Genomic DNA, 18,325 nt, shown 5'->3' with positions numbered 1-18,325 from the left:
GGTGTCCTGGGGAGCCTCAGATTTCACACAGTGGGTAGCAAACCGTCCCAGGGCTTTATTGAGCAAACGGACCAAGTGAAATTCAGCACCTGCCATGGTGCCCGGCCATGGGGTGTTCAAGAGGGGTTGGTTCTCATTTCCACTTGAGACGTGCAAATGGCTAAAAACCATCCGGGCTTGAAAAGTCCCAACTCCTGGAACACATCAGCCTTCCCTCTGAAAACAAAACAGTGCGTGTGATGACCTAGGGTAGAGGTGTCTTACTGGCCCGTTAATGGTAGTCGTTAAACATCTGCCCGAGGCTGTAAGAAGTCAAATAAGTAGGTCCCAAGACAGGTAGGTCGAAAGGACTCCCATTCATTCCTGGGTTCTGAAAAGCAAATGCGAAGGGCACACAGTGGGTGCTGGGTGGGGAGGAAGGGGCCCGTGGGATGCCCTCTGACACGTGGCCAAGAGGGTGCGATTGGGCCTCGCCTTCACTCGTGCATGTCTGTGACTGTGACTGTCGGTCTCAGTGGCTCAGCCGACCCAGGCTCCCTGGGCAGAGCCTTGAGGAGAATCAGCTCATTCTCGGAGATTGGGCCATTTTCTAGGGTGCTGTGTGTGCCCGGGGTTCCCCGGGCCAGGGCAGTGCCGTGTGGCCTTTTGACGTGGCTGAAGGCCAGGGTAGGTGGGCTGATGGCGGGGGGGGGGGGGGGGGGGGGGGAGCGTGGGAGCCTGCTTGGCGATGGGGTGGGGCTCCAGTGGTCCACGTTGGGCTACTCTGCTCCTGTCTCTGGAGGCAGATCAAGGGGTGGCAAGAGCCTTCCTAAGTTCCTCACTCCTCTTGTGGTCAATGTCTTCCATTTCGCGCAGTTTCTGCAAAGGGCATCGGGCAAAGCTGGGATTCAGGGCCGGGACCTGAGGAGCCCCAAACCTGGGCCACAGGTGCCCTGTCCACTCACGTCTCATGCTGCGCACACACAGCAGACCCTCTCCCCCCTTCCCTGTGGCTTCTACCTGGGAGATCTCTGCAAGGATGATCCCTCGGTACTGTCTGCCCTGTCCCAGCGCCTCCATGTCAGCCAGGAATTCTTTCCTGTCCTGGATTTCCTTTACCACTGGACAGAGGAGAAGGGCCGTCAGTGTACAGGGCAACGGGGGCCGCCAGGCTCCTGGGAGGGGTGGCGGGGACAACGGGTTGCTCCCTTGGGGAGAGGAAGCGTTTCTGCGGTCCATGTTCCCCACTCGTTGGCCCTCAGGGTTACTCTCCATCCCCCCTGATTGTGGACCCCTCTGCCCACCTTCCCGGCCTAGGTGGCCCATCGGTGGCTTACATTCTTCAAACCGGTCCAGCTCAGGGGCTGGGTCCTCCTGTCGCACCGGAGGGGGCTTCCTTTTCCGTTCCTCGGAGTCCTTCCCAGTGGCAAAAATGTTTTGGAGTCTTCGCTTCTCCTTCTCCAGATCTCCTACAGGGCCCAGAAATGGCCTAGTTAAGGCAGGCGAGGCACCCCGCCCGTGGTCTGAGCTCCTGGTTGGGCACGCTTGTTCCGGGGTCCCGGCGCCTTGAACCCCGGGAACCCCTGAGTTTGTCCTGTCCAGACAGGCGGGAGGGGGAAGGGCCAAAAGAACTAAGGGCAGAACCCACACGCTCTGGTGCAGAGCGAGGCTAAGAAAACTGTGGTCACCGTGGAGGCGGCCTGCGTGTAGAGACCACGTGGAGCTGTCGGCAGGTCTGGGCCAAGAGCTACACCGGATGCCAGGTAGGGAGCGAGGCAAAAGGCTCCAGGAAGTAGGTTGGCATGCCTACTGTGTGGGACTGTGTGACCTTAAGAGAGCAGGGGCCCTGAGATCTGACAGCCAAACACTCATCAGGGACTGGTGGACTCTAGTTAATCATTACAGAATTCTAAAAAAATGAAAAAGGACCAGTTCACTGGTTTCCTCTACACCCTGAACACCCCCAAGCTAACAGGTGCCCAGGCTCAAGTACATTAGTACAAACAGTGAGAGAATTTGGTTAGACACTTGCCCTGCCCTACGGGCCGCTTGGCCCCCGGCCCCCTCGGGGAGGGAGGTGGAAGAGGGGCTCTCGAGGCCCTCTCACTTACGGGTGGCTTGAGGCTTGAATGGTTCCCGGCTATAGGCCCCGCCGGCTTGGCACACACTGGCAGGCCGGAGGTGGGGCCGGGCCACCAGGATGGGAGGCAGGTAGATGGCCGAGGCTGGCTGTTTGGGAGGCAAGACCCTCTGGCTGGATGTTGGGCTGCACTGGAGGGGCAGTGTGTCTCCTCCTGGGAAAGGAAGGTTCGAGGTGGAGGGGGACCCACCTGGCTTTTTGTTTTGTTTTGTTTTTAATTTATAAAAGTCATACCTGCCTGTTACAAGCAGTTAAACAGTATAGAAGTCTTCCCTTCTCCCCTCCAGGCCCCCACCCCTACCCCATAACTTATAATCTGGTGGTCTCGTTCCAAACTTTTTGATGTTAATACAAACATGTTCAAAGATATGTGTGCATATATGAGCTTCGTTTTTCAAACACTGGATCATACTGTATTATATTCAGTAATTGGCTCTTCACTTAACAATTGATCATGGACACTTTTCCAGATCACTTCATTTATATAGAACTTATTTTTTATAGCTATATACTAGTTTGTAGAATGGATACATTATTTATTCAGCTAGTCTTTTAATTTCAGAAACTCAGGCTGTTTCCTTTTCTTTTTTTTTCCTACTACTTCAAACAATGCTGCAATAAACATTCTTGTGCATCAAGCTTCTAGACTGCTGCTTTTATTTCTATAGGCGGATTCCTAAAACCTGCTTGGTCTCTAGGCAGGGAGGGATGGTTTCGATGGTGATACACACCAGTCCCCCTGACTGTCCTTCCCTGCTGTCTCGGCCTAGTTAAGGCAGGCGAGGCACCCCACTCATGGTCTGAGCTCCTGGTTGGGCACGCTTGTTCCGGGGTCCCGGCACCTTGAACCCCGGGAACCCCTGAGTTTGTCCTGTCCAGACAGGCGGGAGGGGGAAGGGCCAAAAGAACTAAGGTCCGAACCCACGGATCTGGAGATCCCCCTCCAGGCCAGCCAAGTGTATCACCTCCTACCTGGTTGACTGGCCCCTGCTCTCAATTGCCCCAAAGCCCAGCTCGGAGCAGCCCCTCCCCTGCATTGTTTTGATCTGGCCCCCCCATCTACCTCTTCCACCTTTTCCAGCCTTCTATCACCCACCCAGCAAATACGTACGGAGTATCTGCTCTGTGCCAGGCCTAGGACACTGGGGGTAAAGTGCTAAGTAGGACAAAGTCCCCTCACGGCACTTACATTTGGGGTCGGAGGAGTGTGGACGATGAGTAAGTAAAATACATGGTTGGTTAGTGACGGTGCAGGGATGGAACAGAGGATGTCAGAGCAGAATTTACAATTTTAAAGAGGGGAGGCAGGGAAGGCCTCATGATGAGGTCGGCCCCCAAAATGGCGAGTTGCTCTGTTGTGCAGATATTTTGGGGAAGAGCGTTTCGGGCAGAAAGAAAAGCTCGAGCAAAGGCCGTGAGGTGGTCACGCGCCTGGAATGTCTGAGCAACAGCCAGAGGCTAGGGGGGCAGGAATGGAGCGAGCAAGGCAGGAATATAGTGGGAGCAGAGGTCAGAGGTCAGGGAGGGCAAGAGAAGTTCAGGGACCTGTAGGCTTCCGGAAAGACCAGCTTTTACTTTTTCTTTTTTTTACTTTTTTTTTTTTTTAACGTTTATTTATTTTTGAGACAGAGAGAGACAGAGCATGAACGGGGGAGGGTCACAGAGAGAGGGAGACACAGAATCCGAAACAGGCTCCAGGCTCTGAGCTGTCAGCCCAGAGCCCGACGCGGGGCTGGAACTCACGGACCGCGAGATCATGACCCGAGCCGAAGTCGGCCGCCCAACCGACGGAGCCACCCAGGCGCCCCATACTTTTTCTTTTTTAATGTTTGTTTATTTTTAATGTTTACTTCTTTTTGAGAGAGAGTGAGCACATGAGAGCAGGGGAGAGGCAGAGAGGAAGGGAGACAGGAGAGAATCCCAAGCAGGCTCCGTGCCGTCCGCGCAGAGCCCGCCTCTGGGCTCGAGCTCACGAACCGTGAGATCGTGACCTGAGCCAAAATCAACTGGCTTTTACTTTGAGGTGGGAAACCATCGGAGGGTTTGGAGCAGAGGAGTTACATGACCCTTTGGTTGCTGCTGAAAGTACCGTGTGGGGGGGGCCCGGGGCAGAGGTGGTCAGAGTCAGGATATGGTTTGAAGGTCAAGCAGACCCACACTGATAGGTTGGATGGGGGGTCGGGGAGAAAGACGAGGAGTCAGGGATGATTCTGACGTGTCTGTCCCATAGGCCTGGAAGATGGAGTTGCCATTTCTCCCCACAAACCAGCCCCTTCTCACACCCTCTACCCAGAGCCACACCATGGCCTTCCTGCTCTTCTCTGGAGAGACGCGGTGCTTCCCAGAATGTCCCTCCTGCTCCCTCTGCTCCCTCTGCTCCCTCCTTCCGCCTGCCTGCCCGGTGTGGTGTGCCGTCCCATCCCCCGGCCTACCCTCAGCAGATGATCATGGCCTGAGTAATTCTGGGAGGTCAGGTGAAGGAGAGGAATTTGTGGCTAGCAACAGAATTTGAATGAAGCCTCAACACAAGTAGGATTTGGTTAAGAGGAGAGAAAAAGAGACGGGATTCCAGAAGAAAGCAGACCCAACACAAATGAATGTCTGGAGACAAGTTTTTGAAAAGAAAACTTAGGAGAGTAAAACTGTCAGGCGAACCAGTTACTTGCCTAATGAAATCAGTCCTTCAGTAAATATCGAGCACCTAGGTGCTGGGGGTCCTGCGGTGAACAAGGCGGACATAGTCCTTCGTTTCCTGGAATTTATTGGAATTTCTAGCACATTCTCTTTGCAGTCCTGCTAGAGGGGCCACCAGATTATTAGTGCATCGCTGAGTGCGGAGACAGAGTTACATGATGCAGTTGTGTGAAGGCACCGGGCTCTGACAGCCTGGGCTGTCCTTGTCCCCAATAAGTCCCCTGGCCACTGCTGGACCGGCACTGCTAATATTCGCCTCTCTGACACTCTCTTCCCTTCGCTTCCGTGGCTGCTCAGGCGCCCTCCCACGGGCACCCTCTTCCGTACGTAAGGCAATCACTTCTGGTAGGTTCAGTAGAGAAGGTTCTGACGTTCTCTCTCTCAGAGGCAACCTCACAGGTCTCTGTTCCAATCCATTAAATGCTGATTCAGTGAAACCTCAGAAAGCAGGGTAGTTTTCAAGATCTCAGGGCGCACCTTGCTACCGTGCCCATGTACTTACACTTTGTTGCTTTCCTTAAAAATAACTAATACAATGGGTAGTCAGAGGTGAGCGGTGGGAGGCCTTTGCATACTCCTCCTATGTTGGAATCCTGCCACTTGTCTTGCGTCCACTAGCTAAGCTGTGAATGAGTAAAAGTAGGAGTAAGACACACAGTCCTTTCCTCTGGAGAGCTCATAGGGTATGTGTGTAACAGACTGCAGACATGACCACGTGGAGACTATTTTGGTCGGGCAGGACGTCCCAGCTGGGCTGTGATCTCTTGGAAGGATGGCTGGGGACAGATGGCAAGAGGCTTGTTGTTGTGCTAGGACCCGTGTCCCAGAAAGAAACAAAGGCCCTGAACGATCAGTTCCCCAGGAGCGAGGGTGAAAAATACTATTCAATTGTTTTGGTCTTTTTTTTTTTTTTAATAGAATTTTAAAAAGCTTATTTATTTATTTTGAGAGAGAGAGAGAGAGAGAGAGAGCGAGAGTGAGCAAGCGAGCCAGGGAGGGGCAGAGAGAGAGAGAGGGAGAGAGAGAATCCCAAGCAGACTCCAGGCCATCAGCATGGTACCTGATGGACCTGAGCTGAAACCAAGAGTCAGTCGCTTAACCAACCTAGTCACCCAGGTAACCCTTTTTGTGGTCTTTAAGAGATTTTTTTTTTTCTTTCTGAGAGCCCAAGCAGGGAAGGGGCAGAGAGAGAGGGACAGAGGCTCTGAAGGGGGCTCTGCGCTGACAGCAGTAAGTCTGATGTGGGGCTTAAACTCATGAACCGTGAGATCATGACCTGAGCCGAAGTCAGGCGCTCAACCCACTGAGCCACCCAGGTGCCCCTGGTCCTTTTAAACAAGATTCCCAACCCCTGAATATGGAGGAGCATTAAAAGTGTGGTCCAGAGTCCCTCCGCCCAGGAAGCCTCTGTGGATTGCCTCTTACTTTTCATGGTGTCCATGATGTGTCGCTGTTGGAAGTTTGTCAGTTTGGATTCCTTCATCATCACTGCAAAGATAAAGCACCGCTATGAGGTCTCCCGGACGGCAGACACAGCCCTTCATCTCACCTTATTCTAGTGTAAAATTGTATCCCCTCCTAACCCCATTCCGCACCTCAGTACTCCTTCCCTCCCTTTCCTGCTTCATTGTTTTTTCTGTAACACTTACTATCATTGAAATTCTATACACTGTCACTCCTACTAGAATATGAGCTCATGAGAGAGCAAGATTTTTTGCTGTTTTTTTCTTTTCATTTCTTTTATTATTAATTTAAATTTAAAAAAAAAATTTTTTTTTCAACGTTTTTTATTTATTTTTGGGACAGAGGGAGACAGAGCATGAACGGGGAAGGGGCAGAGAGAGAGGGAGACACACAGAATTGGAAACAGGCTCCAGGCTCCGAGCCATCAGCCCAGAGCCTGACGCGGGGCTCGAACTCACAGACCGCAAGATGGTGACCTGGCTGAAGTCGGACGCTTAACCGACTGCGCCACCCAGGCGCCCCAATTTAAATTTTTTTAACGTTTATTTATTTTTGAGACAGAGAGAGACAGAGCATGAATGGGGGAGGGTCAGAGAGAGAGAGGGAGACACAGATTCTGAAACAGGCTCCAGGCTCCGAGCTGTCAGCACAGAGCCCGACGCGGGGCTCGAACTCACGGACCGTGAGATCATGACCTGAGCCGAAGTCGGACGCTTAACCGACTGAGCCACCCAAGCGCTCCATTTTTCTTTTCTTTCCTTTTCAACTGCTGTGTCTCTGGCACTTAGAACAACGTCTAAAGCACATTAAGCAGGTTTAAAATTTTTTTTGCTGTTGAGTGAGTGAACCAATGGACCGTATTTTATTAAGCATGTGCCAGGTGCTGGAGCTACAATCGTGAGCCCAAACAGGCACAATCCCTGCCCTAATGGAGTTCGTGATCTAGAGGGGTAGATGAATATTAATCCAGTGGGAGACAACTAAATATCTGACTCCAGGTTGTGTTGTCCATTGAAGGAAAGGGTATTTGGTAGTGTGAAAGCACGGAACTGTTGGTTCCACTGTGGTGGTGGGTGGGGAGGAGATCAGGCTTCCCTGGGGAAGTTGAAAGCGTGATCTAAGGGATGCGCAGGAGTTAATCACTTCAAAATTCTTATTTCTTTGACTTTTGGCCACTTGCAAGTTGTAGGATCCCCAAACCTTTCTGAACCCCAGGCTTCTTATCTGTAAAATAAAAATAGCAATTGCTAAGCACAGATCATGTAAGGGATAACTGAGTGACAGAGGGCACCTGCTACCACCACTCTTCTCCGGTCCTTTAAACACACTGACCTCTGAGCAGCTTGCAGGTCCCGGGCGTGTAAGTGGCTGGCTTGGAGCAGCGCCAGAACCCTGTTCCTTTGGTCACTGCCTCCACCCTTTCCTGGGAAGCCATGGAAGGGCCCTGAGGAGGGAAAAACGCAATGATAACCCCTGTCTCCCAGGCCCAATTTCTGCTCCCGCGCCCCCAACCTCCTCGACGCCACCCAAAGTCCGGGAGCGGGGGTCGAGTCTCAGCAAAAACGTGACTCGTTGCCGTCAGTATCGCGATAGTGCCCTTTCCCCCCCTACCCCGAACAGATACACAGGCAGATCCTCACACATGAACGGAGACCTCATCCTGACCCGACGCCTGTGGCAGGGAAGCCCTCTCTGGCGGAAAGGGGCGGTTAGGATAAGCCGTGGTCCGGACAGAGCCCGTTGGGGGATAAACCAAAATGGAAACCTCACCCTAAAGTAAGACCCCGCTGGTGCCTCCTCCCCACAGGGAGCAGCTGGGCTCGGGAGACCGTAACCACGGCCCCGCGGCGGTTGTGCGGCGCCTGGACCCCGCGCAAAACCCTCTTGATCTCAGCGACTAGAGCCCGCCCCCAGCGGCTCCGGCTACCATGGGAACGGGCCCACGCCTCCCGGCGCGTGCGCACAGTTACGGCTTCGGCCTGCCTACCGGAAGTACTTGCCTCTGGGTCACGGCGCAGGCGCAGAGCACGCGTGGCGCCGCTCGAGGCGGAGGCGCGCTGTTTTCGGGTCTCCGCGCGGGTCCCTGGCGCGGAGTGGGGTCGCTGCGGCGCCGGCGTCATGTCAGATAACGAGGACAAGTGAGTGCGGGAGCTTGGGAAGGGGCGGGTGAAGCGGGAGCCTGGGTCGAAGGAGGCCGAGGAGCCAGGCTCGAGGGGCAGTGTCTTGAGGGGCCCGCGGAGCTGCGGGGGAGAAGGGCGGGGGGCCGGGAGGAAAGATCCATCCAGAGGCCCGGCTCGAGGAGCAGTGAAAAAGGTCTTTCGGCCGACTTCCAGCGAGCCGGGCTCCGTGTCTTGTAATGAGAGTATTGAGGTGAACTAGGCATAGTCTCTCGTCCCCGGGGGCGCCCTTTCTAGAAGAGGGGACAGGCCCATAAACAGATAATGCAGGGTCGTGTGAGAGTACGTGGTAGACGTACGTAGTAGAGAAGGAGTCCAGGGGAGAGTCTGGCGAGACTCGAGGGGTGGTAGAGGTCTGGAAGGGTTGCAGGAATCTCGGTGAGAAGGTAGTGGCTTGGACTGGGGTGGCACTAGGAGAGGTGGTGACGGCAGGTGGTTTTGAATTCTGGATCGATGTTGAAGGTGGAGCCCAAAGATTTCCTGACACGTGGGGTCGGAGGAGATGCGTCTTATGAAGATAAAAATAGTGGAGTCCGGGGCGCCTGGGTGGCTCAGTCGGTTAAGCGTTCGACTGCGGCTCAGGTCACGATCTCGCGGTATGTGAGTTCGAGCCCCGCGTCAGGCTCTGGGCTGATGGCTCAGAGCCTGGAGCCTGTTTCGGATTCTGTGTCTCCCTCTCTCTCTGACCCTCCCCCGTTCATGCTCTGTCTCTCTCTGTCTTAAAAATAAATAAATGTTAAAAAAAAATAGTGGAGTCATCAGCAGTGTGTATATGAAATAAAGTATACTGTATTTTAGTCAAAACTAAGAATCAGGTGAAAACCTCAGGGGAGTGTCGGTAGAGAAGAAGAGATGGCTGGGGACTGTTAGCACATTCCAGCATTGAGTGCCTGTAGGGAAGAGAGGGGGAAACCAGCATAGGAGACTGAGATGGGACAGCCAGTGAGGTGGGGGATCCCCAAGAGAGAGGTGGCCTTGTAGTTAAGTGAGGGCAGAGTATTGAGCTGGGGAGTGTGTGTGTGTGTGGGGGGGGGGGTGGTGGTGGTGGTGGTCTGGTGTGCCAACTGATAGATTCAGCTAAAGGAGAACAAGACTTGTCCATTGGATTTAGCAACGTGGCAGCCATTAATGAACTTGAGAAGGCTGGTTTTGCTAGAACTGTGGAGGTAAAAGCCTTGCTGGCGTGAGATTATGACACAACTGGAGACAGAAGGTGGACAGCTTTCATGAATTTGGCTCCCAAAGAGGAGCATGGACATAGAGCTCGGTGGGGGGTACAAGAGAAATAAGTTTTGTTTATTTTTTGAGATGGGAACATAACTACATGTTTATATGTTGATGGGAATGATCCAGTAGAGAAACAGTGATGATGAGTGAGTCCTAGCAAAATTTGGGGGCTGATGGGGGTAAGGATGGAAGTAAAATGGAAAAGAAGTTTGATTCACTCATTAAGTAGTTATTTATTGAGTCAATTCTACATACTGAGTGAGATACGGGTATCTGCTGTCTTTAAAAAATTTTTTTTTTTTTTGGGGCGCCTGGGTGGCGCAGTCGGTTAAGCGTCCGACTTCAGCCAGGTCACGATCTCGCGGTCCGTGAGTTCGAGCCCCGCGTCAGGCTCTGGGCTGATGGCTCAGAGCCTGGAGCCTGTTTCCGATTCTGTGTCTCCCTCTCTCTCTGCCCCTCCCCCGTTCATGCTATGTCTCTCTCTGTCCCAAAAATAAATAAAAAACGTTGGAAAAAAAAATTTTTTTTTTAACATTTATTTATTTTTGAGAGACAGAGTCTGAGCGGGGGAGGGGGAGAGAGAGAGACAGACAGACAAGATCTGAAGCAGGCTCCAGGCTCTGAGCTGTCATCACAGAGCCTGATGCAGGGCTTAACCTCACAAGCCGTGAGATCATGACCTGAGTCGAAGTCGGATGCTTAACCGACTGAGCCACCCAGGCGCCCCTCTGCTGCCTTTGATTCTAGTAAGTGATGCTCCAACTAACTGCCCTCTTCTTCTTGTACAGTTTTGATGGTGACGACTTTGATGATGTGGAGGAGGATGAAGGGCTAGGTGACTTGGAGAATGCCGAGGAGGTCAGTATTTAGCTGTGGACTCCCCTTTTCTGCAGTCCAAGCTGCCAAATAACCCGGCCGGTGATAATCGCCTGAATGAATCTGCCTCTTGCGGGTCACATCCCCTGCCCCAAGCACCCCCAGTTAGAGTGAGCAGTGTTCCAGTCCTGGGTGGAGGAAAAGTCCTACAGGGTGGGCCATAGCCTGTGGCTTTGGGGGCAGTTGGTTTACTGATGCGTGAAATATCACCTTCATTCATTCAGCAAGCGTGTGTTGATTGTTTGTTATGTGTTAGGTGCCGTATGGGCAGGGTTTCCTTAAGGAGCCCTGGGGAGAGTGATCTGGGATAAAGCTGGAGAGGTAAGGGCCCACATCAGGCAGGATTTTATAGCCTAAAGGCACTTAGAAGCCACCACGTATTGTGGTTTTTAAAAATATTTTTAAATTTATTATTATTATTTTTTTTAATTATTATTATTTTTTTTAACGTTTATTTATTTTTGAGACAGAGAGAGACAGAGCATGAACAGGGGAGGGGCAGAGAGAGAGGGAGACACAGAATCCGAAACAGGCTGCAGGCTCTGAGCCGTCAGCACAGAGCCTGATGCGGGGCTCGAACTCACAGACCGCGAGATCACGACCTGAGCCGAAGTCGGACGCCCAACCGACCGAGCCACCCAGGCGCCCCTAAATTTATTTTTTTAAAGTAATCCCTACACCCAGTGTGGGGCTGTGGGGCTCAAACCCACAACCTTGAGATCAAGAGTTGTACTCTCTACGGACTGAGCCAGCCAGGCGCTCCCACCGACAAGTGTTGAGCCGGGGAGTGGCCCTATCCCGTGTACACTTTAGAAAGGGCATTCTGGCGTCAGAGTGACGAGTGAGTTGGGGAGGAGCGGGAGTTAAAGACAGAGACCTTGAGGGTCTCTCCATCTAGGCGAGAGACCCGTGGCTCGGACTTGGGTGCTGGTAATGTAAGTGATAAGAAAACGGACAAAAGAGGTATTTTTGGTGGCTTGGAGATGGAACTAAGAAAGTGGGAGGTGACAAGGGTGGCCCCCAGGTTTCTGACTTGTGTCACCAGGTGGATGGGTTACGAATTTCATGAATGACATTGGGCTTTCTGTGCCATGACTGATGGAGGAAGTGCTTTATGGCTCCTGGAAAGGGAGTGATCCCTCAGTTATTTTAGGCTTGGAAGCTGAAGCCCCCATTTTTGGATTTTCTCTTTCTTCTGCACGGCACTCTCGGGTACCTATTCGCCGAGTCAGAAACGTCCTCCTCTGTCCTGGTCCCCTCCCATCCCTGTTCGGTTGATTTTGCCTCCTACACATGGTCCGGCCCTGTTTCTGCTTCTCCGTTCTCAGTGCTTCAGGCTGGCTGAGGTCTTTATTCCGCTTCACTCACTTTGCTGCGGAAATGTTACTGCTCTTCCTGCCGTCAGTCTCCCACCACCCTGCTGGATTGGCCATTCTGCTGCCACAGTTTCTCTTACCTGCCTACCTGATTGCTTACTGCTCGTCTTCCTCTGTGGTCTGCTTCTGCCCTTACCCTCTACAGAGTATGCTCAACAGAGCATCTGTAAGGATACCTTTACATTTTTTTTTTAAGTGTATTTATCTACTTGGTCGGGGGGGGGGCGGGCGGGGGAGAGAATCCCAAGCAGGCTCCATGCTGTCAGCGCAGAGCTCACACAAAGCTCGATCCCCTGAACCGGGAGATCATGACCTGAGCTGAAATCGAGAGTCAGACGCTTAACTGACTGAGTCACCCGGGCGCCCCTCTTTAGTTTTTATACCACGTAGTTGACTTGTTAATTTTGTTATCTCTTGCAATATAAGGTCTGTAGGGGAAAGAATTTTTATCTGTCTCACTCTTCTATTTCGGGCACTTAGAACACTGACACGTAGTAAGCGCTCAATAAATATTTGTTGATTTAATTCTTTTGTTTATGTTTATTTTAGTAATCTCTACACCCAACACGAGGCTCGAGCTCATAACCTCGAGATCAAGACTCACATGCTGTATCCACTGAACTAGCCAGGCGCCCCTAATTCTTTATTTATTATAGAATTTATTCTCCTGCCTACAACCCTTTGCACGCCTTTTGCTCTAATCATACTTCACAACTCATACATTGTCTCCCACCGCTGTGCTTTTGTGCCTGCAACTCAGCCTACCTGGAATGCCCTCCTCTTTCTCGTTGGCTTGGCAGCTCCTACTCCTTCTGGAGTTGCTTGTTTCGTCTCTGGACAGCCTTCCTAACCCCCCAGCATGAGTTTGATGTCCCCCCACCTTCTCGTGAACTTCGTTGTCCACTTGCCGACCTTTGTAGCACCTGCTGTTTTGTTTACTCTTGTCTCCTCTCCTGACTGTGAATTCTTTGACAGCAGAAATGCTTCACTTGCTGTCTTATCATCCATTATGATGTTTGGCACATGACAGATCCTTCATAAGTAATTGTTGAATACACGTGAGCGCCTGTGTATCCTTGCCCTCACTTTGACTTTTTAGCCACTTGACCTGTTGATTCAGTTACCCTGTCTGAGAGATGGGGTGGTTATTCCTTGCCCCCTACTTAAAGAGACTTGTCTGTGCTGAAGGACTTCTTGGCATATGGCTAATGTTCTGGGGCCACCCCATCTCCAGGCCATCTGCTTCCCTCTTCCGGATGAGGCAGTTGGCTCTGGAATCCCAGTCGTGGTTCTTCTTTTTTACTAGGTCTGAGACTTTGACCCAGTTAGCTAACGCTCTGAGCCGGGCACTACAATGCCCACCACGTAAGGTTATCGTGAGAATTAAAGGGGGTGTCACTAACTGCAGGTGTGCGTGCTGGCACGTGATAAGCAGTAATGGTAGGGGGGATTGTAATCATTGTCATTATCGTCCTGCCCCTCAACCCAGAAAATACACCTGAGACTTTCCCTCTTTTCTGTCTTGGCGTCCAGGAGGGCCAGGAGAACGTCGAGATCCTCCCCTCTGGAGAGCGACCACAGGCCAACCAGAAGCGAATCACCACGCCGTATATGACCAAGTATGAGCGGGCCCGTGTGCTGGGCACCCGAGCCCTCCAGATCGCGTGAGTATATGCCCTTTCGTGATCTTTTCTGTCGGTCAGGCCACAGTAAGCTTCCGGGCTATTGATGTGGCCCAGCCGGCACCTGCTCTCACATGCTAAGCAAGGGTGGTGCTGTCTCTGTGTGCCGGGCACTGTTCTAGACTCCTGCCCTCAGGGAGTTGGTGATCCAGTAGGAGAAATAGGACGTGAACATCTGAGGAGCCAAATAACAGTCCAATAGAAACATAAGGAAAGTACAGAACTTGGGTGCCTGTTAGGTTAGTGAAGCAAAACAAAGGAAAAAAAAGTGTGAATTCAGGGAGCTAGAGACCATCGTGGGCTGGTGGATCAGGGCTGCTGTGGCAGCACCTGTCTGGCTTAAGGTGGTTCTTGACCCGAGGTGGACGGTGGCCAGCCCAGAGGAGTGGGGAGGCCCTCCATGGAGAGGCCAGGCTAGAGGAGCGAAAGCACAGAGCAGCCTTGCCTTTCTCCTAAGTTTGAACCCAGGAGAAGAATGAGAAGGTTCAGGAACTAGCCAGTGGACAGGTGATTCTGTCATCTGAACGTGAAAATGTCCGATGGCTGCACGTTCACCCTGTCGGCCATAGGCACTGTGGGCATCTGGAGCCTGTGTCTGCAGGGGCCGGCCAGCCTGCCCGCCCAGGCTGTGCGCGAACAGACCTGAAAGCACCCTCTCTGTGGGCAGGTGGCTTTGAGAAAGCAGGGACTGTCGACGCTGGGCCACGGACGCTTTTCCTCCCACACTCCCTCTTGGGAGTTACTCTTCTTTCCTACGGAGCAGTGAGTCCGGGAACAGAGGGAGGGCACACGCGCTCTGCATACTCTAACAGAATGTCCTCCCCAGGGAGAGACAAGGCTGAGGAAATGAACCCCCACCTCAACGTCTTACAAGCTGGTATGGGAGATGGGTGTCTGGTCGGATGGGTGCATCAGGTAGGGAATCGTGGAAAGTTGGCCAGAAACGCTGGGGCCAACTCTGTGGAGTGCTGATGCTAAAGGAGATTCTAATCTGTGTGTTCCCTCATTTGTTTCCAAATAGCACTGGGCTTTATCCCCCTTACTCCTGTGGGGTAAAGATGACCACCATGTGCACTTCGAACAGGGTTTTATGGGCGGGTAACCCCGTTCCTCGCCTTCTCTGACCTCTCCCTAGCCTGCTTGTACTCTTGGCTGGTCTGGGCGGAATTAGGGCTGCGCTCAGCATGACAGTTGGGATAGTCGCTGGGTCAGGATCCTGTGGGTCTGCACCATCAGTTGTGGCAGCCGCCTGGCGCATGTGGCCACTTATGTTAAGTAAGATGAAGTGAAATTAAAAGTTCAGGTTTTCAGTCTCGTTAGCCGCATTTCAGGTGCTCAGTAGCCACGTGTGGCTAGGACTCCATCACAGAGGACATTTCCGTCATTGCAGAACATGCCAGTGGGCAGTGCTTGTCTAAGCTAGAAATGATCCAGCAGAAAGAAGAACTTCTCAGTTATCTTTCAAACAAAGAGAATGGTCATATGCAAGCTTAAAGTCTTTCAGTGCTGACTGAGGTAGTGTGCTTGCACCCGCTGGGGATGCAAAGATGATTCCAGATGGTCACAGTCCTTCCCCCTCCCCCCCCCCCCCAGTTCTCCAGGTGTTTGCTGCCTTGGGGGAGATGGCTCACAAATAACCAGAACCCAAGGCAGACGGGAGCAGTGCTTTCCAGAAGGCACGAGAAAGAGAAGGGAGTAGTTGTAGGGGTGACTGGGAGAGCCTCATGAAAGGATTAGAATTCAAGAGGGGATGGGGAAAGACAGGTGGTTTTGAGGGTGACCCAGGTGCCAGAGACAGTGCGAGGAAAGACAGGCAAGCGTGGATTGTGGTGGGGGAATGGCAAGTAGCTAGGGGCACAGGGGCTGGAAAAGATGTCACCGGTGCCTTGAATGACAGGTTCAGGGGATCGGCATGCGTTTGGTGGACAGGGTGGGGCACTTGAAAGTTTGGAGGCGGACATTCAGCACACTACCAAGACCCGTGTCCTGCTTTGCTTTGGGAGAGAAGCTTGGTTCAGCTTAGTTGGGTCTGTTGTGCCCCTTCCAGTTAAGGGTTAGGATGCCGTCTGGTGGTTCCCAGCTTGCCGGAAGCCCTCGGACAGCCAAGGGCTGGATCTCGTCCCCTAGTACCAGGCGTGCGATGCCGCAGCTTGTTGGTGCTGGACAAATAGTTCTTGGATTTTTTGGATGAAGTCTCACTCTGGTTTTTTAGCACCACCTGGTGGCTGATGTTTGACACAGCCACTTCCCTAAGGATCGTTGCCAAGTTTGTGGGGTCACTGGTGCAGACATAATACCTAAGGGCACACTCATGATTCGCACATTGTGTGCACAAGGCTGGATGAATGAACTTGGACTATTCCTATCTTGAAAGAAATAAGGTGTGGGCAGATTAGGAAAAACAGTTTGCTACGTTTTTTAAAGCTTTAAATGTAGGGAAGGACTTACATACTTGAGAGGGGATATAGGGAAAGTTAAACATTTGGTCCCTGCCCCTGCGAAATTTTCAGGGCTTTTGGAAGTAACAGAAATCAAAATAGTAATAAGATTAGTCAATTACATCGTGTAAACTGGTGGCTCTCAGACCGGCTGATGATCAGAGTCGCCTGGTAAGCTTTGCAAATGGAGGTTCTCAGGCTCCTTCGCTAGAATTTCCAGTCAGGGGTCTGGAGCAGGAGCTGCGAGCCTGTCTTTTTAGCATGCTCTCCTAGTAATTCTGGTGATTGTTAGGTTGGGGACCCATTAGTATAAACTTGTGCTGAAATCACGAATGGTGGCTTCCTAGAGGAGGTAGGCCTAGAATTGGCTCCTCCTGTTCCTTTTTAGAGCCTCTTCTGAAGAGCAGCTGTTGTTAGGGCACGTGGCCCTGGGTCACAAGGTGCTCTGGTCGAATGCAGAAAACTTCAAATAAGCAGCTACAGTACAGTGAGATCGAGAAGCTTGTGTCAAATGAGTCAGGGCGCTGAGCATTTTCAGGGCGGACGATTTCCAGAGTGGAGACATGTGAGCCCCTCCCAGGCTTGTAGGGAGAGGAAGAGCGTACAAGAGGGTGCAGAAGGGAAACAGCAGGGTGTGTACAGGGAGCCATGCGGGGGTGGTAAGGCGGGAACGTGGGATAAGTACAGGCAAGTAGCATGAGAAGGTGCACCTAGAAGGACGAGCAGGAGCTAGACCGGGTTCTGGCTGATGGCCGTGGGGCGCCATGGAGGGTTGTAGGCAGGTGCGTGCCTGATTGCAGGCCCCGTATGGAGGCTGGAAGAGTAGGACGGCGAGGGGTGTTGCCAAGGTAGAGAAGGAAAATGAGCTGGCTGGGCCCTGAGGCAGGCCTGAGGAGTTGGGTTAGAGCGAGCCTTTGCCTGGCCATTCCTTTGTGCTGGAATACTCTGCCGTGGTTGCCGGGCCCAGGAGTCTGTGATCGGCTCTGCCTTTCTTAAGTGTATGGATCTTTAACTTACGGATCTTTAACTTATTAGTGGGAGGCATTACAGCACAGTGGGTAGGAACATGCGGGATTCAAATGGCTGTGTGATCTTGGGCAGATTACTGATCTCTCTGTGCCTCAGTTTCCTCATCAGTAAAATGGAAATAATAGCAGTACTTACCTCAGAATGGGGTCATCCCCATAAAGAGCTGAGAACAGCATGTGGTTCTTAGTGACCCTTTACTTGTTAGTAACGTTTTAGTGTCGTAGCAGGCAGGACTGTCTCCCATTTTCAGATGAGGATTTGGAGAGAAATTCAGTGTGTCTTTGGAGGCAGAATTTAAATCCAGTCTCCTGGTTCCCACTTGCTTCTACTCACTATGGCAGTGCCCCTGAACACGTTCCCACCCTCCCATGCCCGCCTGTCTCCCTGGAAGGTGACCTTTCTAGGTGAGGACTGGGATGCTGATCTGATCCTATCTGTGAAGTGAGCCCCCTGATTTCCTGCTGGGCCCTTCTCCCCCAACACCTGTCCCTGTACCTACAGGATGTGTGCCCCTGTGATGGTGGAGCTGGAGGGGGAGACAGATCCCTTGCTCATCGCCATGAAAGAGCTCAAGTAAGTCGCCCAGATCGTGGTTCACTGCTCCTGAGCCCTGCGAGGTATGCCCCAGGTTCTCTGCTGCACACCTCTGCCCCACACCCCTGCCTGGGGGGTGAGATTCTTGTTCCTCTAGGTCCTTAGTTTGTTCTGGAGTCAGCCCGCCAGGCAGGGGGGTGGGAGGGGGCAGGCAAAGGGGGAGGGCTTTGGTGAGGCAGGGTCCTCTCCTGTCTGTCAGAATCTCCCTCTTCCTGCTGCACTTGGCCTTACCAGTATCCCTCCACACTTCCCCTCCTCCCCTCTTCAGCCCTCGGATGGCAGAGCCTTTCCAGAGCCACCGTCCCCGGGACGCAGGAACTCTCTTTTTATTGTAATTTCTTTTCCACATCTAGTCCTAAGAGGATGCTGCTACGACTTCCCTCCCCTTGCATTCTGCACACAGTGTGTCCCTTCTGCTATAGAGCTCGGGTCACCAGCCCTCATATACTTGTGACTTCTCCCTGCCACAGGGCCCGAAAGATCCCCATCATCATTCGCCGCTACCTGCCAGACGGGAGCTATGAAGACTGGGGGGTAGACGAGCTCATCATCACCGACTGAGCTGGAATCATCTTCCTGACTGTGCCTCATCCTAGTTTCTATTTTCACATTCTTTATACATGTAAATAATAAACCGTTCAACCTTTCA

At 52.4% G+C, this 18,325-nt stretch overlaps 2 protein-coding genes across 3 annotated transcripts; one reads left to right on the top strand and one right to left on the bottom strand.

Moving 5' to 3' along the window:
* Positions 1-35: 35 nt before the first annotated feature.
* On the bottom strand, positions 36-8,223 carry C8H22orf23 (chromosome 8 C22orf23 homolog). 2 transcript variants are annotated; one of them, XM_058741328.1, is made up of 7 exons: positions 8,072-8,223; positions 7,610-7,721; positions 6,239-6,301; positions 2,091-2,273; positions 1,317-1,448; positions 1,000-1,100; positions 36-858 (listed from the first exon to the last, which is right to left on the bottom strand). In XM_058741328.1, exons 2-7 carry the CDS (start codon positions 7,710-7,712, stop codon positions 787-789), a joined length of 654 nt encoding a protein of 217 aa, XP_058597311.1. In that variant the 5' UTR covers positions 7,713-7,721; positions 8,072-8,223; the 3' UTR covers positions 36-786. The 2 variants fall into 2 exon arrangements, with proteins under 2 accessions (XP_058597311.1, XP_058597310.1); XM_058741327.1 differs by having other exon boundaries at positions 8,048-8,222.
* Positions 8,224-8,269: 46 nt separating this feature from the next.
* On the top strand, positions 8,270-18,325 carry POLR2F (RNA polymerase II, I and III subunit F). The gene is made up of 5 exons (XM_058741329.1): positions 8,270-8,415; positions 10,470-10,539; positions 13,467-13,597; positions 17,584-17,655; positions 18,147-18,325. Exons 1-5 carry the CDS (start codon positions 8,396-8,398, stop codon positions 18,235-18,237), a joined length of 384 nt encoding a protein of 127 aa, XP_058597312.1. The 5' UTR covers positions 8,270-8,395; the 3' UTR covers positions 18,238-18,325.

The sequence above is a fragment of the Neofelis nebulosa genome, chromosome 8 (genome assembly GCF_028018385.1).
Source record: "Neofelis nebulosa isolate mNeoNeb1 chromosome 8, mNeoNeb1.pri, whole genome shotgun sequence".
NCBI lineage: Eukaryota > Metazoa > Chordata > Mammalia > Carnivora > Felidae > Neofelis > Neofelis nebulosa.
The sequence above is the reverse complement of the archived record's forward strand: the minus strand, read 5'-3'. Positions and strand labels throughout refer to the sequence as shown.

What these genes read in the sequence shown, in the direction of transcription:
- C8H22orf23 (XM_058741328.1), bottom strand. Translation starts at nt 7,712, where the DNA reads ATGGCTTCCCAGGAAAGGGTGGAGGCAGTGACCAAAGGAACAGGGTTC. An exon ending in GACCTGCAAGCTGCTCAGAG is followed by an intron (nt 6,302 to 7,609) that starts GTCAGTGTGTTT and finishes TTATCTTTGCAG; the next exon opens with TGATGATGAAGGAATCCAAA. An exon ending in ATTCAAGCCTCAAGCCACCC is followed by an intron (nt 1,449 to 2,090) that starts GTAAGTGAGAGG and finishes TGGGCCCTGTAG; the next exon opens with GAGATCTGGAGAAGGAGAAG.
- POLR2F (XM_058741329.1), top strand. Translation starts at nt 8,396, where the DNA reads ATGTCAGATAACGAGGACAA. An exon ending in ACTTGGAGAATGCCGAGGAG is followed by an intron (nt 10,540 to 13,466) that starts GTCAGTATTTAG and finishes CTTGGCGTCCAG; the next exon opens with GAGGGCCAGGAGAACGTCGA. An exon ending in ACCCGAGCCCTCCAGATCGC is followed by an intron (nt 13,598 to 17,583) that starts GTGAGTATATGC and finishes CTGTACCTACAG; the next exon opens with GATGTGTGCCCCTGTGATGG.